The sequence below is a fragment of the Patella vulgata genome, chromosome 9 (genome assembly GCF_932274485.2).
Source record: "Patella vulgata chromosome 9, xgPatVulg1.2, whole genome shotgun sequence".
Taxonomy (NCBI): domain Eukaryota; kingdom Metazoa; phylum Mollusca; class Gastropoda; family Patellidae; genus Patella; species Patella vulgata.
Genome location: NC_065887.2, coordinates 24,467,770 through 24,491,180, shown reverse-complemented (window position 1 = coordinate 24,491,180; position 23,411 = coordinate 24,467,770). Strand labels below are relative to the sequence as shown.

The 23,411-nt window shown below is 36.8% G+C and overlaps 1 protein-coding gene across 3 annotated transcripts in view; it reads left to right on the top strand.

The window, feature by feature from the left end:
• Nucleotides 1-1,171: 1,171 nt before the first annotated feature.
• LOC126831785 (secretin receptor) overlaps nucleotides 1,172-23,411 on the top strand; it is a 65,874-nt gene continuing 43,634 nt past the window's right edge. For 2 of the 3 annotated variants that reach the window (XM_050562428.2, XM_050562427.2), the window contains exon 1: nucleotides 1,172-1,624. In XM_050562428.2, coding sequence (XP_050418385.1) covers nucleotides 1,469-1,624 — 156 coding nt within the window. In that variant the 5' untranslated portion in view covers nucleotides 1,172-1,468. Of the gene's footprint in view, nucleotides 1,625-15,629; nucleotides 15,788-23,411 lie in introns of those variants that run through there. The other variant, XM_050562429.2, reaches the window with a different exon arrangement.

Sequence of the window (23,411 nt, the reverse complement as noted above, 5' to 3'; positions counted from 1 at the left end):
TGCATAATCACCCACATTTGGCGGGTATTAACACACACTGATTTTAAAGAAGAAATCTTATTGGCGATTAGGTAGCCACGAAAGAAGAACTGTTCTCAAAGGCAAGGCATAATAATATCGTTAACTGGTATAAGTAGCACCGCTCTGCTACCAAGTGTGTGTGAAGAGTTAACTATCCAGAAGTTGTGCTAATAACACTAATTTAATTAAAGTGGGAAACATTGCTGTATACTGCGACTGTCAATTCGTCTGAAATCTTAAAGATGAAGGAAGGTGATATGCAGACCCTTTAGGGAAATTGAGAAGAAATTGAAACCATGTTCACGTCTGAAGTACACGAGAAGGCAGTATTTACTAGGCACAACAGTCTGTTGTGTTATTTTGTGTGTAGGATTCTTGTGGATGACCAACAGTGTGTTATGTCAGTCTGCTTGCATTTGTTTTAAAGGTAGTTCAACTCAACTGGAGTTCACTTCAATTAGAACTGCAGTTAAAATGACTCATGTAAAAAGACTATTAGGTGAATGTATGTAAGTAGAATCGGAATTGTGTGAAATTAATTTACATGCCTGTAAGCGTTATTATGCGCGAGCCATAATGCAGCACGCTTAAATGAGTGCAGGGGGACGCACTATAAAACAAAACGAAGACTTTAGGAAATTCTTTTTCAAAAAGTCGCTTGTCTAAAAACTGACTCGTATTAAACACGTATATTTAATTATAGTCTATTAGTGATTGTTATTCCGGCCTCAAAAACAAACGTCATAAGGACTGAATTATTAAAAAATATGTTTAAAAAGGCAACAGTGCATTTTACTTGATGTTTGAGGAGAATGTCACAGGGAATTGCTGGATACAGTACTTTGGACTTCTCCACGATCACTAAAAGCAACACTCGGCACACTGTGTGGGATATGTATTTCGATGCTACAGTTGCTTGTTTACCTTTGTCGGTAATCTTTTGTGGAAAGCATTAACGAAATAAGACAAGACAAAGAATGGAAAATTGTATACCTAAGCTGATTTTAATATAACAATCAGTTATTGATTTTTTTGATAAACAATAATAAATTATCAATCTATACGCAAGATTACACCTTTGTGTAAAAAAAGCCATTCCATAGTTGTTATTGTGAATCTCACGATCTGTTTCATTCAAAATTTACACTTACTTACGTTTTCAATGAATGCTTTTGTTAGAAAGTTTTCTGTTAACAAAGGTCTTTGACATTTGATGGTTCTTTATCCATCTTGCTCTGGTGAATTCGTTCAATTCTTTCTACTCGATTGCCCGAGATTAATTGAATGCGAGGTGGTGAACTTAAGTGCTGTTGATGCATTCGCAAGTACCTGATTTGAATGAGTGAAATTGGAATAAACTAGCATTTGGGCCATTGACATAGAAATACATGCTCGTCGCGTCAAATAGATTTAGATGTAGCTAGTTTGTAATTCCAACGTACACTCGATGGGTTTAAATGCAACTAGATACAATTCCAACTTACATTCAAAGGGCCACCTGAGCAGAAAAATGTTTGAGTTTCCAGCACAAGCCAATGAATTTTCCTTGGACCAATTTCTGAAATACCGAAACGACAATGTGGCAGCGGATCCTATTTACCAGGTATTTCTCACCTATTTTTATAACCATTGTTTTCCTTAATCATTAACGTTATATAAATACACATTTTTGTTTTTAACGTTTATATATATTATTTACAGGATATTGTGTCTTTGATATTGGCGGCTATTTTAAAGTGAACCTGATTATATGGCTATTATAAATAAATAAAGGGATAAAAATTTACCACAACACGAAAATGTTTAAAAATAACTTAAACCAGGAACATTGAGTTTAACTACTTTTGATCAGCCAATTAATCACTAGGTGTATATTAACAGCGAACTTATCTTAACTAAAGTGCTGAAAGCCCAATGTATAGTCTATTACTACTAATGGCCAAGGTCAGGCATGTTATAAAAGGTTTTTGTAAGTCATTCTAAAAGTATCGATTTCTAGATCTGGAAACATTTTGTGAATCATCTTCTGTTGACAAAATGTGGCACTGGTCACCGCTAACGTAATTAAGGCACATCCGCTTTTACAGCTCCCTCGCTAATTATTACAGATAATAATGATGAGCAGTGGTTTATAGCGAGCTATTTAAGGGTTATTGGATAGCCAGCATATAAATATATAATTATCGTCACAAAATCATCAACATGGTCAAAGAATCCGATATGGTGTTTATGATTTATGACTTGCATACTTATAATAGTATCTGGCGTTTATATCAAGATGATAAACAAATTTTTCTGCGTCTGGCGTTCTTAGATACCACTTATATATTGTTAAGGTTAATTCTAATCTGGTTTCTGGCCATTAATATCACTGTCTGCTTTCCAAACTGCTGTAAATATTTAACGACCTAAATGGATACACTTAACTTATGTACGTTGTTATTTCTATGAAAATATTTATCCTTGAGTTAAAAGCTGTAAGTGGTGAACACCATGCACAATAATGTAAATGTCGGTTTTGACAGAATACTATTAGTAAGTTCAGGGGGACTGCACCACACACAATTACGCAAAACAAATTTAGGGATAAGACACAATACGCAGAAAACACAAACAAACGTACATATCAGATTAAGTGAGTGGATCCGAGGGCTAGCCGTAAGGGTCCACTGCGTGTTCTATTTCGACCACTTCCCGCGTCGCCCTTTTCAATTATATCTTCAATACAGCAATTTATATTGGCCACAAGGAATTGGCAATAATATCCTTTGTATAACAAGACATTTCTACAATATCCAGATTATATGCTATATTTTAAAGTTCTGTTCTAACATTAAAATCGTTAACTCTGGTGTGAATGAGTGACCTCGTGCAGATAGTCATACCTTATAGTTAAACAAACGATGACACGGTACTGATAACGACGTAGGTATGGTTTCCGTTAATTTATATCCGTTGTTTTATAGGTTCTCAAGTGTTGTATTACTTATAGTATGAACATTCCATGGCATTTTTACAGACAGAATTAATACGAGAATATATATACATATATATTGTTTTTTGGATAGTCTACGACGAATATGTTTGCAACCCTGAAAAAATAAGATTAAGGTCAATGTTAAAAGAATCCAAGATTACATTCAATTCTGCACTAGTTAACCTAGACACCCAATCTATAATCATTGAATGAAATATGAGAACTAGCAGCTATCGGCAGGGCCCACACAAGCATATGCCCCCCCCCCCCCAACTGCGCTTAGTTAATTTTTTATGATTAAAGCAATTTTAAAATACCATTTTTTTTTATATTTTTAACACTTCGTCTTGTCAACATAACTATTTATTACATTTTTTATGTGTATTTCCCTTTAACTCTTCATTTGATCTAAAACCCTGTACCTTGGTAAAATTACAATTCTACCCTCTCTATTTGCTGAATTATGAACTGGTTTACACAGGTTTAGAAGAAGCCAAGACCAGTGATTTGGTATCTCAGCCTCTAGTCTATAAATATTCAAAGGATCTCCCTTTGAATATTCCTAATATCCACTTAGATAATTTTGAGCACCCCCCCCCCCCCGGGCAGAGGCTACTAGTACAAAATTTCAGAGAAAAACATTATAATAGGATATAAATGTCAGATAATTTATAATGGAGTCAAAACCCCAAAACTGACAAAGTGCAGGTGCTTTTTTTAAGATGTAAAATAATGAAGTCTCCCTAAGGGAAGTCAATCTATAAATAATTTTGAAAAACGAGCGCGACGTGCGACGCAAAGGGCGACGCGTCACTTTATTAAGGGCGACGTCGTGTTAAAAAGTCGACGTCGCTTTTTTTCTCCATAGTTTAAAATTGCCCCCCGCCCCCCCAAAAAAACCAACCAAACAAACAAAAGAAAAAAACGACAGGAGTGCCCGAAATAGAATCTATTAGGCATTATTAATTTTCTTATAATTTCCAATATATTATTATGTTTTAACCCTTATTGGTTTCTTCCCTTGTTTTCGACCTTGCCTTTTGGCCCATGTCTACAAAATGGAAGCTTCACCCTTTTATTCTACAAATTGAAACCTCCGCATTTTGATAAGAAAAAAAAATCTAGTGTCCCGCAACATTTACACATACCTATAATTCAAATAAAAACTTAAAGTTCATGATAAGAATATACCTACAACAAAGTATTTCTGCTGCGCATTCAGACAAATACAAATTAAGACATTTAAACAAATACAGACACCTGTACCTCACTATCAGCCTGCACCCCACCTGTGCGACCAACGCTCCACTCAAATATTCCCAGGTCCCACCTTGGGAATGGCTGATTTAGATTTTCTACAATTGTGTTTCTGTTTGATTATATGCTAAGAATATTTTGTGGTACTTTTCTGAATTTCTGACCCCAAATGAACCATCCGACCAAGGTGTACAAAATCCAACAGAGAACTTGATTTAAAATGTGACGGGAAAAATAATTCCACCAAACGCGTTCGAAATTCTAGATCGGAAAATTATTACCTTTAGAAAATGCTATGCGACAAAATAACTACTGACACGTAAATGGGGAGATAAATGTGATCGAAAAGGTTCGATACGGCTCTTCCTTACGACCAAAATGCTAATTAGCCTACTAATGACAATTTGGCAAATAATTAGAGTTAAAAGCGTGGAAAGCATAGTGCTACTGTAGATGGAATTGTTGATCTCAATGCTTTACTAAGTGATTGCTAACTTATGTAGGCGGTCCTCCTAATCACCTACTAGATCGGGTTTTTAGCAATAGCACCTTCATTATTTCCATTATTTCCAACTGACCAACAAGGAAATAATATATTATAGGTAATGCACATTCTACATGTATCCTAAACTGATAGCGAGTTAATAAAAAAAATGGACAAATTATTATGGAGAATCAAAATTTTGACAAAGCGACGTAATACCTACGGGGGGGGGGGGGCATTGTGATGGAATATAAGTTAATTTCAATTACTTTACCCACTGACAATAATTCTACGTTTTCTGTTTTTTTTTGTGGATAAATGTTTTTGTTCTCCATGAAGAATGCGCAATATGGAACGACTATTTTCTTGCCCTGTGTGATATATACTGAAGACTAGAAAACATTACATCAGTAGACATTGTATCAACCGATCAAGTGTCGGGATCTCGTGATAAACACCATAATAATACAGAAAGAAGTCTCTGAAGTTCTGTTTTTATAGACTGACCTGACTTCAGTTCAGGTTGATCATGTCTAGAATGACGTCACGATGGTGATTGTAAACAACATAATATATGACATTCCCCCCTATAATTCTTATTATTGGATTCGAGACACGAGGTTCCCTTTACTAATTTGAACTGTCATATTTGACCACGATGGATAGAATAATTGAGAAGAATTCATGTATATCTTGAAGGTAATTTGCGCTTGTCCATATGAAGGATGTTATTTATCTATTGACATATCCGCAATAAGAATTATCGGTTTTGGGGACAGTTGCTTTGACGCATCGGAACTAATACGTCCAAAAGTGACACAGCACGTCACCATCATCCTACCATACCTGACAAGCACCGGAAATGTCAATTATGTGCTTCTTTATAAAAATACGCTCACGTCTTCTTTCTTTTTTTATATTTCATATCAAAGACATAAGTGAAGTGATAATTTTATTTTTCTCAAGGGGTAACAATTTGTGCAGTATAAAACTCGGTTAGTTCGTTGAACTTTGCATGTGCTGTTTAAGCTCTAATAAGTTGATGCAAGTCGGAATAATTTGTCGTCATGAAATCAGCATTTAATCATACTAATTGTTGAATATGCCCTGGTACCTACAGTCTTTTGGATTAATGTTCATTGTAAAAGTTATTTTAGTAGCCTATCAATGTAAGAATTCGAGTTGGTAGATGACCATAATACAGCATAATATGGCTACTTTGAATTTGAACAATATTGTGACAGGCCGAGTAAGCACCATGTAATGTAAAATTGCAGTATATCATAAATAGGAACAGTGAGAGAAAAGAAAAAAGTTCTTAATAACCATTGATTAATATACAATAGTATACTCGGAAACATTCAATATAACAGCGTATCATCTTCACAATAAACTAAATATTCAATCGTGGAACATATCAATACAAACACGCATAACGAGAGAGAGAGAGAGAGAGAGAGAAATGGGGTTTAACATCCACTCGACACAAACTAGGTCATTTCGGGACTAACATATGGTTTAATTTTATTTCAACAATTCGCTTGCGCGTAGGGGTCTTTAGCAGTGGGAGGAAACCGGAGGACCCGGAGAAAACCCACGAGGTTGGACAGGCAACCCTACTCCTTGTCACGTACAACCGGGGATTCGAAACCACGCCAGTCGACTCAATGACAGACTTTATGATACAGCGCGCGCATGCTAACCATTCAGCCAACCAACCCCCCAAACACGCATAACATCCGGTTCACAAATGTGTTACTTCATATAGCTACCTGGGATTTAACGAAATGAAATAACATCGGGGTTTTACGTCCTACTTTTTGGCATCTGTAATAATCTCTGAGTATCGATTGCAGTTTACAGATTCACGATCCACCCAATACCCCAATCAGACAAATCTAAACAACAACGATTTAATAACACATACAAATGATAAAATGGTATTCGGGCAAATGAGTATAAGTACGAGTATAACCCCGTTGATCAGAATCAATGTGCATGATTACTCGCATTATGCAGTCCGATTTTACCAGTATTCGGTTGAAGTCTTCTTTGCTCTCGGTGCTTTACTGCTTTGAAGTAGTAGTTCGTAGACATACCGTTACATGTTTCTTCTCGGCGTTGCCGTAGTAATTCTCAAGTTGGTGGAATTACACAGGATCTTGATGATTCAAAACTGACAGGATGAATAATTCTTGAATCGTTAGACGCCGACAGATCAAGCCTTAGTCTCTTGAAACTGCACAATAATGGCAATTATTATTACTATTATTATTACAGCATATTTATAGTCGTATAGCGTCAGTTAAAAGCCTGATTAAATAAATGTGTTTAAAGTTGTTGTTTAAAAGAATATAGAGATGTATGACATCTTAAACTAAATGGTAGATTATTACTTAAAACGTGTGCTTGAAAACTAAAAGAGACTAGTTGAACACATAGGCGTACGGGGAAATTTTTGACTGGGGGGGGGGGGGGCGGTGGTGGTTGGTGACCAAAAAATGTAGTTAATAGTTCTTAGTATGTTACATAATAAAAAATTCGCTGCTAAATTGGACACATTCAAGAACGCAATATTATTTTATACAACTTTTACAAAGTACAATTGTGTGCCCAAATTTTCCCAGCATTTGGTGCCCAAAATGGGGCGGGGGCGCCCGCCCCCCCAGCCCCCCCAGCTCCCGCCCCCAAGCCCCCCAGCTCCCCAGCTCGTACGCCTATCGTTGAACATCACGCGATTCAAATAGAAACTTACGACAAACACTGAGTTCTGCCCTCGGATTGGCCTGGCTCATATATAGTTATAGGAAATTCTATATCTTTCTGGAACATTCTCGAATTTTCCACGACTTTCTAGAACATTCCTTATTTTCCTAGAAACTACCACTTATTTCTAAACATAGTTTGCGTGGTTTCTAGAAGTTTCCAAATAACGATTCTAGAAAGTTCGATCGCCTTAAATGGTAATAAATGATAGATTATGAGGAATTGTCATGACAGGGTTAATGAAAACGGTCATATGCCATGCAGTATGCTGCGAGCAAAAGTTTGCGCAGACAGCGGCGTTTCCGCCTACATTTCAACGATTTCCAACTGCCGTTTCTTTTTCGTTAACGCCACCGAATATACGTGTGAATCTCGGTTTTTCGTCTCATATGACTTAGTAGACAATTTTCCTTGCCACTCCAGTTCACCCGTCCCACACCAGTGACAAAGGAAATCCTGGTAGGATAAACCCCAATGATATTTTTGAGCAGTGGAAGGACCCAGGGGAAACCCATGAGGTTATAAGGCAACCCTAATCCCTGCCATGCATAAGTTTGGAAATGAAATGAAATGAAATGGGGTTTAACGTCCTACTGTTCTGCTCCTATGCTGGGCTAATGAAGACGGGCATACGCCATACAGTGTGCTATGAAGGAAATTTTGCCCGGGCAGCGGCACTATCGCCTACTCTTATATCGAATTCCAACTGCCAAGGGATCTTTTACGTGCATTCCAATGTATACACGGGACCTCGGTTTTTTGTCTCATCCGAAGGACTAGACAGCTGTCCTTGTCAGGCCCTCCGTCCTGCCATAAGTTTGGACTTGAAACCAACTCAATGACAGACCGTATGATCTAAAGCACACACGACCTCACTCATCAATTCTGGGACCACCTGGTTAATACCATCTCATAAAGTCACCGTTGTTGTCAACTAAAATATTTGACTGTAAATGTGAAACTCAGTGTGTTTTTTTCAAGCTTAAATCCACTTTCCAGAACATTTGTGCAGTGCTTCAACAGAGAATTAGATACATAGCTCATAAATACGAATATCGGTTCTAACTGATAATTATAATAAAAAGTGAATCGCGTTGAAGAGCCATTAGTTGGATATATGTGCTTGTCCTTGTCACTTTACTTAAAATTATGTCTAATATTCCGTTAAGAATTCGTCTTGACTGTGGGAGTGGGTGGTGCCAACCATATATAATTTTACAGAAGTGTTATGATAATCCTATCATAAGTGCCCGTTTTGTGAGAAGTAGAAGAGTAAAATACCCACTAAAGATGCTTCAAGGCGACTCATAAAGGTCATTTAGCCAGTTCATTAACTTGGTTCACGTCTGATGAATGCCAATATATCACCCTTGCATCTCGGTACTTCCAGAAAATGCGAAATTGTGGATTGTCAGCCCGAAAATAACAGATGAAGGTTCTTAATTATAAAAATCGATATGAGTTAAAAAAAAAAATTTCACTGAAGTTAATTTCGACATAAAAACTATGAAATACATGAAATGAAATAAAATAGGGTTTAACGCCTTGTCATGACAGCGAATTGTGATCACCCAAATTTGTAGTGGTGGACAAGGAAGTAAAGGTCCCTCCAAAAATTCATTACATGAAAAAACCGTTATTTCAGTTTACATACATGTATTGACAATTTAAACATTTTTGTACGCACACATTTTCATGTGGACGTATATTGTCGTCGCCCCTGTCTGTCCGTCTACAATTTGTTGTGGACATGTCACAATTTTTATCCAATTTGGACGAAACTTGAAATATAGATTTTTTTGCCAAATATCTCTGTCCCCTTTGATATTGGCATGCATCGGACCGTAACTTCATGGATTATTGCTCCTGGCTGTACGAAAAATCACGTTTTTAGCTTGTGCCATAAAGGTCACAATTTTGATCCGGTTTTAATGAAACTTGCAATATACAAGTCAAAGATCTCGGTTCATTTCAATATTCGCGCATGCTCGGATCTTAATTTCCTGGATTATAGCTCCTGATTGAACGAAAATCGCGTTTTTAGCTTGTGGTCCCTCCAGAGGTCACAATTGTTATCCGATTTAAAAAAAAAAACAAAAAAACAAAACAAAAAAACCCCCCAAAACGCTCGAATATATCACCGTAACACCATTGTGATGGTTGAGTTCGAATTTCGTGAAAATCAGACCGAAACTGTCCGACAAAATGACCGCCCACGTACCCATATAGTGTAAAATTATGTAATACCAAGGTTGTACTTGTAGACCCTCTAGAAGTCATAATTTTTATACAATTTTTATGAAACTTAAAATATATTTTTATATCCAAATGATCACGGCTCCTTTCGATATTCGCACATTTTGTAACTTAATTTCCTGGATTATGGTCCCTGATTGTTCGAAAACTAGCTTTTTGAGCTCGTGGAACCTCTAGACGTCACAATTTTTTATCCGATTTTAATGACGATTGAGTTCGAATTTCGTTAAAATCATACCGAAACTGCCCGACAAAATGTCCGTCCTAGTACAAAAATAGTGTAAAATTATGTAATACCAATGTTGTGGACCTTATAGAGGTCATTATTTATATACCAAAGATTTCGGTTCTGTTCGATATTCGCGTACACCCCGGACCTTAATTTCCTAGATTTTGACACCAGATTGTGTGACAAATCGCGTTTTAGGTTGTGGTCCTTCTAGAGGTCACAAGGTTTGTCCGATTTAAAAAAAAAACCAACGTTTAAATTGATCATAATGACGGTTGGGTTCGAATTGTGTGAAAATCTCACCGAAACTTCCGTACAAAATAGCCGCTCCTCGTACTCAGATAGTGTAAAAGTATGTAATACCAACGTTGTGGGCCCTCTAGAGGTCTCGATTTGCATCCGATTTCAATAAAACTTAAAAGATATGTTTTTGTCCCAAAGATCTGGGTTCCCTTCGATACTTGCAAAATGGCAATCGCAACCGAATGAGTTTCTGTATAATTGTCTCTTCTAATTTACAAAAATGGCGACCCCATCAAACCACAATATAGCATGGTTTATCCTCCAAATATATTACCAGTTACTTTAAATAACAATACAATGTGAATTTGGGAAGGCCAATAAATATACGTTATATATGAACATGAGTCCATTATTATAAACCCTCCAAGTAGACTGTAAAGTATTTTCAAGAATATTTAATTATCACAGTTATCAAATCCGTTGACAAACCCTTTACCACCATTCCGTTTATTAACTTTTAGAAATATATATATAACTCGTTTCGTCGCATCTGAAGCTTCTTCGTTTCCTATCTAAAAAATAGCTTCCGGCTTCAGTATGTTCCTTTATCATATTTTGGTGATTTATTGGTGATTAGCTTTTCTGTTGCCGATAGCTTTGGAGATCAAGAGGCAAACATTAGGTAAATTGCGAAATCCATATCGTATATTTAGGAGTAAGTAGTATGATGTTTGATATTGTTGTAACAGACTCCCCAAATTAAAGCGGCATTATGTAAGATTTGTATAAAAAGCTGACAGTTTTCGCTATATTAGTTAAAAAATAGATAATGAAAAGGGAATATGTTGCAAATTTTAGTTAAATTATTCATTCTGAGTCGAGTTATCGCCGTAACAGCGTAGTCTCGATTGCCATTGCTACAGATGTTTAGATAATAAACACAGTCTCTATTACCCATTCTTAAATTAAATTATTTTGACAGTTTTGACTATTAATCGTATTTGAATCTGTTGAAAATATGAGTATCCGAGAGAGTTTATTATGGTCTTGGTAAGTTAATAAATATTAATTAATAATTTATATAACATAAAGAAATGCCTACAATAGGCAGATGTAGCTCTTAAATAGTTCCCCTTTAAACGAAATGAAATGGGGTATAACGTCCTACTGTTTTGCTCCTTATTGCTAAAGAAGACGGTCTACGCCATACAGTGTGGTGTGAGGGACAGCAGCGCTACCGCATACTTTTATATCGAATTCCAACTGCAAAAGGTTATTTTACGTGCACGCCAATGTGTACACGACACCTCAATTTTTCTCCCAAACCGATAGAACATACGTTATTCCTTACCAGGTCCTCTGTCCTGCGCACCGACAAGGGGGAAATACGCCGGATAAACCGTCTCGGCAAACACTGGGAGGGAGCAAGGGCCCTCCAGATTAGCGAGACCAGCATTGTATTTGGTATATCGGCAAAGGCCAGTCTCGCATATCAAAGACCCATATATCCGTAGTAATATTTTTAAACGCCCACATTTTCATGTGGATGCATATCGTCGTCGCCCCTGTCCGTCCGTCCACTATTTGTTTGTGGACACGTTACAGGTCACAATTTTTTATCCGATTTTGACGAAACTTGAAATATATTTATATATCCCAAAGGTATTGGCATTTATCGGCCCTACTCGGCAAACCTCAGCAGACTCCATCTAACCCCGGCAGTATGACGAATTCCGCCATTGGAACTACTTTCAAGTTTCCAGATTACTGTGGCGGCGCCCATGAAAACGTCTGTGAAGAGTGGTTTATCATACAAAGCCTCCAATGTCTGAAGCTGTTTTTCTTTCAAGTGCATCCGATTTTCTTTAAACAAAGAATAACTTTGCAATGAAAACTCTACACACTCTTCACACGACGCAATTTTCAGAACCTTTTAGTATCAGCGACAAGTTTTCCTAAAAAGTAAACCGGTAGCCGCGTGATAATTGTATTGGTGTAGCTACATATCACTTTCCGTCATATAACCTAGGCTTTATGTAGGTTATCGTAGTCTGCCGAGTGGTATCGGATCGTAACCTCATGGATTATGGCTTCTGATTGTACGAAAAATCACGTGTTTAGCTTGTGGGTACTTCTAGGGGTCACAATCCGATTTTAATGAAACTTAAAATAAAATAATATATAACCCACAGATCTCGGTTCCTGTCGATATTCACACGTATTGGACTGTAACTTCCCAGATAATGGCCCTGAATGTTTACGAAAATTCGTGTTCTTAGCTTGTGGATCGTCTAGAGGTCACAATATTTATCCGATGTTATAAAGCGTTTAAATATATCAACGTCACACCATAATGATGCTTGGGTTTGCATTTCGTGAAAATCGGACCTATACTACCGGACAAACTGGGCGCTCCACATATGCAAATAGTGTAAAAGTATGTAATACCAAGGCTATGGACACTCTAGAGGTCACGTTTTTTATCTGATTTTGGTGAAACATTCAACATATGTCTGTATCCCAAAGATCTCGGTCCCTTCGCGCATATCGGACCGTAACTTTCTTGATTATGGCACTGATTGTACGTTTTTAGCCTGTCGTCTCTCTAGAGGTAACAGTTCTTATTCAGTTTAAAAAAAAAACCCGTTCAAATATATTACCATGACACCAATAGGACGGTTTGGTTTGAAAATCGGACTGAAACTGTCCGATAAAATGACCGTTACTTCCATGTATGCAAGTAGTGTAAAACTATATAGAGGCAACAATTTTATCCGATTTTAATGAAACAAAATATATGTTTATATCCCAAAGATCTGGGTTATTTCCCCTGATTGTACGAAAATTTTCTTTTTTAGCTTGTTTTCTGCCCATCTCTTGCCAAATGTCTGTGTATCTTGCATGGCAACCGGTTGTTAATAAATGCTCCGTATATAATTAGTATGGATATCCTTGTCAGTGTTATCCGTGTGTCATCTTCAAGTCGGATTAATTACCCAGGGAGCATTAATAAGAAGCGTCATTTTCATGGATCGTGGAATACTTTTAGTCTAATGTCATTCGTCACGAGTTAAACCTGTGGGACTGCCGTGGACATGTATTTAATCGTTATTGTAGGATAAAAAAAAATGTTATGTCCATAGTGTATACATTGACGTTTGAAACTGCTATTGGATTTCCAGATCGCGTGGCAGATTACATCACATGTCATATCCGATTTCATAGGGAGTTTATATATGCAACTCAAATGCCTGAATTACTTTTTAAGTTTAAAAAGAATCATTTAATAAATTGCATTATTCTGTTGCATGAATGATTTAATGATGATCACCTTCTGCTATAACTATAGTCAGTATTTAAACATGGTTATACAGACACTTATAATGCGTAGAAATTGGGAATCAATCGTCATTCTCACTTGACAGCTGAAAATTTGTACTTCTTCGAAAGCGTATCAAAGAGCTTCTAATGGTCGCACTGAGCTTGCATAAAAATGTCTGGAGTTAAGTATTTTTATTTATGTAAAGTAAATTGACGCCCAGAGAGGAGGTGGCGGTGGGGCATCCAATGAAAGAGTGGAATTGATAAATATCTCAGTGTGATGCGTTCTACAAGCTGCAGTACAGGTCCCCAGGCTGCGGTCAATGTTTGTCCGGGTTTTAATAAGCATAACCAGAATAAAGTAGTCGAAGTGTTTTCTCACGTGGGATCTCATTTTCGGGACCGAACTTGATCAATGAGGCCGTACTACGCCCTAATCCTTTATGGGGGCATACAGTCGAGTAATTGACCCCGGGTATCACTAAACCCCAACACGTCACTCCCCCTTTCCTCGTTATCTAATCCTGGACAACCGCACCTTTCTCTTCTCGTGAACATGTGTCATATTATACCATCGTCACTCATTTAGCTAATATCGATTTACAACATCAGACGACACAAACAACTTGTCCAGTGGAATAACAGGAAATATTAATCACGTGGTCACTGTTTGCTTCATGAATGAAATTGGCTATTGATTAAGCTACGGTTGCTTGTTATTTGAAAAGATCAAGAAATCATACGTATACCAAAATCGCAACTGTCAGTTACCGTAAACGGTTGTGAAAGCGACCTGTTACGTGCGCGTTTTGTGTCTCAGATGAAATTTACAAAGTTATATATTTAGCATCAATAGCATAACTGTGAACAATCTTTATCACGGGAAATGGAAAATTTATTTATAGGCGCTCCTTTAATAAAACTAAGATAAGTATAGAAAACTGAGGGTAAGGTGATAAACAGGAAGTAGAAACAGGAAAACTAGACACGATCTGATAAAATATTTCTTATTAGAAAGAAATGGCAGGTGCGTACGAGTCCTCGAAACTTTAAAGAAACAACGCCGTGTTGGAAACTATTGGCTCGTAAGTGATAAATTATCCTTTCAGATCTCATTGAGTGAAATGCATTGGTGCAAAAAAGCGAAAATAGACTGTCACTGCAAAACCTTACTGTGTTCCTGTCAAATCCGCTGCTAGAATTGTGAAGTCTCTGGGAAATATTATCTGTTTTCTTTGTTACAATATCGATTTAAATTGTTGTTCAAACTGATTGATGAATATATTTCTAGCTACCATGATTAATATTATTTTTACGTTAAATGCAATCGAAGTGATAGAGAAAAGGGCGGCACAGGATCTCCATATGTCATGATGGTATATAAATACCAAATTCCACGTTCTTCCTTATAAATTTATGAAAAACGATAATCCACCAGATAGATATTATTATTTCTGGAATATAGATTAAAATATTGGATATTGTTTGTTACATGATTAAGTTTGTTGGGGTGTATATAATTAGCTTCCAGTATATTATATTACTTTATTATATTGACATGATGTCAACGATACATAGTGACGTAGAACCCACAGCACGTGCTAAAAAAGATGGGTGATATCCTCGGAAGCCAGAAAGCTGATCGTATGCTATGCCTTTTACATGCAGAAACTGAGGAATTATGAATTGTGTTATTCCTGCAAGTTAATGCCAAGTTAGTGCAATGCAATTATGTCATTGTATAATATAAGATATTTTAATTGAGTGGTTATATCACAGACAGAATAGAGCTTATAATAGACGGTAATTATAGCTAACGTGGGAATTACCAATGCAAACAGAAAAATAATAATATTGATTGTAAAACACTAATTACGAGGAGATTGCGTTCCTAATTGCCAAAACATTTATGCTCCTTTTCTTTTGAATACAAGAGCAAAAGCGGTAAAACAAATTTTCTATTATCTAGGAACATCATTGTTCATTTGAATTCCATACTATCGGGTTAGATACTCGTTAGGTGTTTATTTACATATGGTTATATTGGGTCTGATGTTTTCAAATAAAAGATGTACAGATATATTTGCTGATATACAAAACAGACTCTGTGAAAATCGATGAGCATATTAGACAACAATGGCAAAGCCAGTGTCGGTTATTTTGTGTGATGAATAATTTAAGAGTCTTTATTCGTAATCCAAGCAAAATGGAACAGGAAGAATTTAACAATTTGGTGAGTTTTTGGTCTTTTATTCAATTTATGTCATCGTTCAGGGACTTTTGAATGATGTTCGTTAATTTATTTCGAATCTCAAATATACAGTTGTTAAAATTTTTTTTTTTCAGAGACTAGTTATACGAAATGTTTTGTCCAGGTAAAATCATTTTGAGAGTATATAGAATTCAGCTGACAGTTAAAACGCTCTTTTCTCTTTCACATGATATGGACTTATAAAAATTCAGAAAACAAGATTTTCTTCGGATCATCCGGTATCCTCCACTTGCAAGGGCATCAGAATTTCTTTGATTTACGTAAAAATTACATTACTGGATTGGGTTGATATTAAACTATAACACATACTTATGGAAGAACAATTACTGATTTATTTAGGCGATTGTTCTTCAATGTGTTATAGTTTATTGCTCTACCAAGTTTCTAAATGCCTCTAAAGAGGGCCACGGTGGTTAAGTGGGTAAGACGCTGGCTCGCTAGCCTGGAGGTCGGGTGTTCGATCCCTGCATTAGCCGAGAAATGTCAGTGATGCAGGACGGAGGGTCTGACAAGGACAGCTGTCTAGTCGTTCGAATGGTACGAAAAAACGAAGTCCCGTGTACACATTGGCGTGCACGTAAAAGATCCATTGACAGTTGGAATTCGACATAAGAGTAGGCCGTAGTGCCGCTGGCCGGGCAAAAGTTCCCTCATAGTACACTGTATGGCATATGCCCGTCTTCATTAGCCCAGTTCGGAGCAAAATAGTAGGACGTTAATCCCCATTTCATTTTTCATTTTGCCTCTAAAAGATTAGGATTGTGTTGATCTGATGTGTTATGTCGTCTTGGATTGGTAAACTCTATGGCGACCTTCGGTTATCGTGATTTCCTCACTATGGTCGAACTAATCCGGACCATAGTCCGAAAATACTGAACCATGCTATTGTGGCATGGTCAGAGTAGTTCCACGATGGCGGTGTCGATGAAACCAAAGTGTAGAATATTTAAAAGGAATCTATTTTTGTTAAGCATATGATTTTAGGAAGCTTGAGTGAATTTTAAATGGTTGCTACCTCTATGATCAGATATTTTTTGTCTCGTATGTTATGTCTGAATCTATGTAAGTCTAAAAATTGCACGTACTTTCAATACTTGCGCTATGTAAAGAGTAAAGTCAAATTACAAGGAATTTTGTCGTCTCTAAAATTAATTTGAGTCGTGCAAATTTAACAGCATGAAAGTATTATTTTTTTTATTAAACTATATAACACAGCGATTCATTATCCCCCATGGAGAGATGTATAGACATTCTTTGAGCTTAGTGTGTTTTTTAGGGTTTGGTCGAGGTCTAAAGCAGAGTAAAATGAAATCACCATGTCCCTGGGGCAGCCATCTTTGAACAGACGATGGTCCGGACCATCCGCGTTCGGTTTCTAGTTCCGAAGGTCGCCTATATTGTTTCATGCTTGTATTGTCAGATTAAGAGGACACCGGCTTGTTTCATTAAGTCGTCAATGGAATGTACAATTTGTCATATTGCAACATTGGCGTTATAGACGTAAATTTGTCACCGAAGGATGGTTGTCATCCTAGAAGAAAAAATGAACATATAAAAATCCAATGAAAATAATTGTATTTTTTGCTCAAAAATTATCGTGGGTAGGTAAAATAGAAGCTGAGATATCTATTTTAAAAATAATTGGATATTCTAGTCACGAAGGTGTGTAAATTGTTTTTCTTGGTAACGTAAGATGTGAGGACATTATGTAACAATAACTAATTATATAACAATAGCTATTTTTCTATTATATAGCTAAACAGACTTAACAACGTCAAAGTATACAAAATCTTGAGTTGTTCCTTAGAAATAAAGTCTCTTTAACTTGATTTAGAACAAACTTTTATTTATTTCATTAAAAAAATATATGACATTTCTTAGGATACAATACATGATGATATAAATAATGACAATATTAAATTGATAACTGTTTCTGGTCAGACAGTTGTTCTTATTGTAAAGTTCTCGAACCACTTTTTCCGCTGTTGTTTAGATGCTTTCTTTTAGAAGAATGACATTAATAATTCATAGCGTGAAAAATTTGATTTTATTAAAAATACTTTTTTCTAGACTTTCACTAAAGGCTATTGTAACCATCGATTGTTGAAACCCAGTAGAATTATGAAAACATAATTAAAAGCCCTGAATGCTCTTCTAAAAAAGAGAATATTATATCAGTCGATACTGTTATAAGCTGTCACTGTCAGGTTATTACATGAACCATCGAAAGTCACCAAATTGATAGTTAATTCGATTTTATATTGGTCGATTGAATAGCATATAATATCGCCTATTGTTTTGTTTTTTTTTAACTCTCAGATATTCTGTATCGGCGGGTCTATTAAACCTCGTGAACGGTCGTCGGTCGTTTTTTTAAAAAAAAAAAAAAATGAGGTCAGTTTCTTTCATATAAAGCCCGCCAAAAGTTATATCGTGTGACGCTGAACACCAAAACCTGTGTACACGTCACAGCTCTGAGTTTCTGAGACTTAACGAAAAGACTCGTTGATATTATTTGTCCACCCATGTAATTAGTCAATGCAAGCCAGAACAATTTCTGACTTCTAATTTTTAACCTCAATATTTTTGAAAATATTTGAAATTAAAAACACGAATTATTATTACAGCATATTTATAGTGCGCCCTTTCATATTATAACGTGTTCAGGGGCACTTTACAAGGTGACAATGTAAACATATTCGCCCCCCCCCCCACACACAAAAAAAAATCCCCCGAAAACCCCCAAAATAAAACAACAAGATTATGGGCATGTTAACAGTTGTATACAGAGTCAGTTAAAAACTTGTTCAAATAAATGTGTTTTAAGTTGTTTTTGAAAGAATATACTGAAGTGAAATATACTATTCAAAAAAAGTAGGGGATATTTGATTTTTAAGTGTTATTAAAGTCACCTAATGAAACTGACGAAGAAACAAATGACAAAATGAAATGAAGTTCACATTCATCGATTTATTCCAAATGATCGTTAGACTAAGTAAGGCACAGACTGACCATTATAAGGGTAAAATGATACCCGGGGTCAAACAGCAAAGTTACCACAGCATCACAACCAAGTCAGTAACGGGTAAATCCTCCTCTGTTTGCCAAACAAGCATTGATCCGACGTGGCATACTCCTAATGAGACGTCTAAGGTCATTTTGGTCCAGATTGTCCCATTCCTGTTGCAACGCAGCAGCAAGTTCTTGGACATTGGCAGGACGTTGTTGACGTTGACGTAACCTCTGTCCAAGCATGTCCCAGACATGCTCGATGGGGGAGAGGTCGGGACTCAGTGCTGGCCAAGGTAATGTGGTGATGTTCTGTTGTTGGAGGTAACCTGTAACGATCCTGGCCCTGTGACATCTTGCGTTGTCATCCTGGAAGATGAAACGGCGGCCATGACGTCGTGCGAACGGTACAACATGGACTGCCAAGATGTTGTCCCGGTAGTACTGGCCTGTAACACGCCCTGCAACAATATGTAAAGCCGTTCTTCCACCAACAGTGATGCCTCCCCACACCATAACAGAACCACCCCCAAATCGATCATGTCTGATGACGTTAACGTCTTGGAAGCGCTTGTTTCGACGACGCCACACCCTCCTACGTCTGTCCAAAAAATCAACAGTGAACCTTGACTCATCTGAAAACATTACATTGCTCCAGCGTCGATTATCCCAGTGGTGACGATCCCTACACCAACGACGTCTTGCCTGAATGTGATGATCTCTCAAACAAGGGATCACGCGAGGACGTCGGGCGCGAAGGTGACCCCTATGCAGTCGATTCCGAATCGTCTGGCCACTCACTCTCACACCAGTGTCTGTTTGAAGACGAGCGCTAATCTGATTTGCTGTGATGACACGATTTCTCAAGGCCAAGGTACGGATAAATCGATCCTGGGCTTGAGTTGTCGCCCTTGGTCGACCTGAGCGTGGTCTGTCCTGTACAGATTGTGTATCACGGTATCTGGACCATAGCCTGCTTATGACAGACTGAGAAACATTCATCGTCCGCGCCACAACCGCCTGTGTTGTGCCGATCTGTAGCATGCCAAGGGCACGTAACCTTTCATTTTGGGTAAACCGACGCATATCAAAATTTGTTTTCTGGTCACTAAAACAATTAAACTGATGTTTCCACCCTGGAATTCAATGCCACAATGACTGTAACATTCAAAGTCAGAGTCGTGCAAATCTTGGGTTGGACCCCCATGATGATCCCAAGCATCACCTGCATTCCATGCGGTAGCTATTGGTGCGTTTGGGCGTCACATGTAACTGGAAATGTTTCTTCTGTTAGGTTCTATAGTGACTTTTTTCGTAGTCATTTGCATATTTTAGTATTATGCCCCAAAAATCAAATATCCCCTACTTTTTTTGAATAGTATATCTTAAACTAAATGGTAGGTTAATCCTATTAAATCAGGGGCTTGAAAACTAAAAGAGCGCTGACCATAAGAGACTGGGTGAACAGTTTTGGGTTTTAAAAGTAGTTTATCTGATGTACATAATGTTTTACCAGGTGTATAAAGTTCTGAAAGAGAATATGAGCTAGAGTTCAATATTGGTAAATCTCAATCAGTATTCATGTTGTTATCATGCTGTGAAAATATGGGATCCCAATATCAAATATTTAAGATGCAGTGAACATTTTATAATCAGTCGTGTATTCTATGGTTTCGGGCGCCATTTTTATACGCACACATTGAAATCTGGTCGTATATTGTCGTCCCCCACGTCCGTCCGTTAACGTTAATATCCGATTGACTTTAAATTTATACACAGTGCTTAAGGTCATGAGCCGAAGAAGCCTATTGATTTCAGCGATTTCTGATAATTACTGCCAGAGTTATTACCCTTGATCACTTTGAAAAATCTTGCGGACGCTCTAGAGGCTAAAGTTAATATCCTATTGACTTTAAATTTATACACAGTGTTTAAGGTCATGAGACAAAGAACACTATTGATTTTCAACGATTTCTGATAATTACTGCCAGAGTTATGGCCCTTGATCACTGTGAAAAATCTTGTGGACGATCTAGAGGATTACGTTAATATCCGATTGGCTTTAAATTGATACACAGTGTTTTAGGCCATGAGACGCAGAAGCCTATTGATTTCCATCGATATCCGATAATTACTGCCAGAGTTATTCCCTTGATAACTTTGAAATATCTTGTGGACGCTCTAGAGGCTAAAGTTAATATCCGATTGACCTTAAATTTATACACGGTGTTTAAGGTCATCAGACGAGGAAACCTATTGGAAAATCTTAAGGATGCTTTAGAGATCATAGTTATCATCTGATTGATTTTATATTTATGCACCATGTTTACGCCTTTATATAATCGTTTCAATTGACTTTCGATTGATACACAGAGTTTAAAGGACAATATTGGTGTCAGTCATTATCACATATGTGATAGAACTGGTTAAACACGTTCCAAAAATATTATTTTATCATAGAGATCATTGCTACGATAGATGAGTAACGAAGGGTTCAATTTTTTCGAAGACCAAAAGTTGTTATGTGAGACTGTGAGAGGATATCTGACATTTCAAAAATGTAATTGAATGTCACTCGGTAAGAGAACACGAGAAAAATAGAAATAATCCGCACATTCCCTTGTTTTTATTGCCCCCCGCCCCGCCTTTCGAAGAAAGCTTGGTATTATTAAAATGGGTTCGTCCGTCTGTGTCTGTCTGTCTGTCCGTCACACTTTATGGGACACAATAACTCTCTTTCTAATTAAGCTAGAATTTTCAAACTTGCTGTAGGTGTTTATTAGGCCAATGTCTTAATGGAGTTCGAAGATGAGCATGTTTTGCTTAGGGTAAGCAGATATAAGCAATTTGATTGGTTTATGCTTTGGGACACGACAACTTTAGTTCTAATTAAGTGAGAGTAATGAAACTTGGTCAATAGTTTTATTACATGAACACCTTGACTAAGTTCGATAATGAGCATTTTCTGCTAAGGGGAAGCAGAGCGATAAGCAATTTGATTGGTCAAGACTTTGGAACACAATAACTTGTCTTCTAATTGTGGTAGAATGTTCAAACCTGTTGTAGGCGTTCATTAGGTGAATGCCTTGATGGAGTTCGGTGATGAACATTGTCTGCTTACGGTAAGCAGAGATAAGCAATCTGAATGGTTGATGCTTTGGGGCACGTTACCTTTGGTTAAAAAGAAGTGAACGCGCTTGACTAAGTTCGATGATGAGAATGTTCTCCTTAGGCTAAGGGGCGATAAACAATTTGATTAGTGAAGACTATGGAACATAACAATCCTGCTTTTGATTGAGGTAGAATGATTAAACTTGATGTAGATGTGCAGTAGATGAATGTCGTGACTGAGTTCAATGATTAACATTTCCCGTTCAAGCTAAGCAGAGTTTTTCGATTTCATTGTTCGATGCTTTGGGACAAGATAATCTTGATTCTATCTGATAGAGAGTGATGAAACTTAGTGTTTAGTTGATAATCAGTTTAATTGCTTGCTACTTTTGAAAAAAAATAAATGTACGATTAATTAATGTGTCATCTATTTATTTTGGGATTTCGGCGATGGACATCGGCCTAACTGTTGGCTTGTTCATTCTATACTTATGGCAATGCACGGACTTGTTCTCTTTTTTTTCGTTTTCTCTTATCTAGCGACAGTCAATTTCTTATTTGAATTGCCATATATTCTCTCACAGTCTGACACAACAACTTTTGGTCTTCGAAGAAATTATTAGTGAGAAGAAATTCGCCCGTGTATCTGGTATCACTCGTCACTTCAGTCTGTTATATAGAAGGATAACTCGTGTTTTTCTTTTGCGTTCGTCACTTCCATTTGTTGAAACCGTCATTATTCATCTATCGTAACAATGATCTCTGTGTTAAAATTATATTTGGAACGGGTTTAACCAGTTCTATCACATATGTGATAATGATTGACACCGATATTGTCTTGAGACGAACAAGTATATTGATTTTCAATGATTTTTGGTAACTTGAACAGCTAAATCCATGATATTTAATGTTTTGTATACTAAACGTTAGCATGGGCCAAACAAATTCTAATAATTTTCTGATAGTTCTGAAATGACATAGTTTGTGTCGAGTGGACGTTAAACTCTCCCTCTCCCCCCCCCTCTCTCTCTCTCTCTCTCTCTTTAAGCTCTGGTATAATGCTTATTGTTTATCTCTCTGAAACATTATACTTACTGTAAACAAATGATAGTTTTCAAATACTGTACTTTTATAAGATTCAGTGTCTATAGATAACTACAATTTTTAACCCCTTTCAATAACAATAACAATATTGCTTGTTTGAAAATCCCAAAGATACTCGAGGTTATACAACGATACATTAAAAAGAATCGTGTGAAATGAACCCAAATGTTGGCATTAAAAGAACACAACAGTATTGTTGTATATGCACTACTGTTTTTGGTTATGTATTGATTTGAACTATGTCCTATTCAACACATGGCGTATTATATACAATAATGACACATTGATTATACTTATCATTTCAGAAACCTGTATCGAATAAAGACTTAAAACTGCTTAGTCTTTCTAATGTCAAATTAAT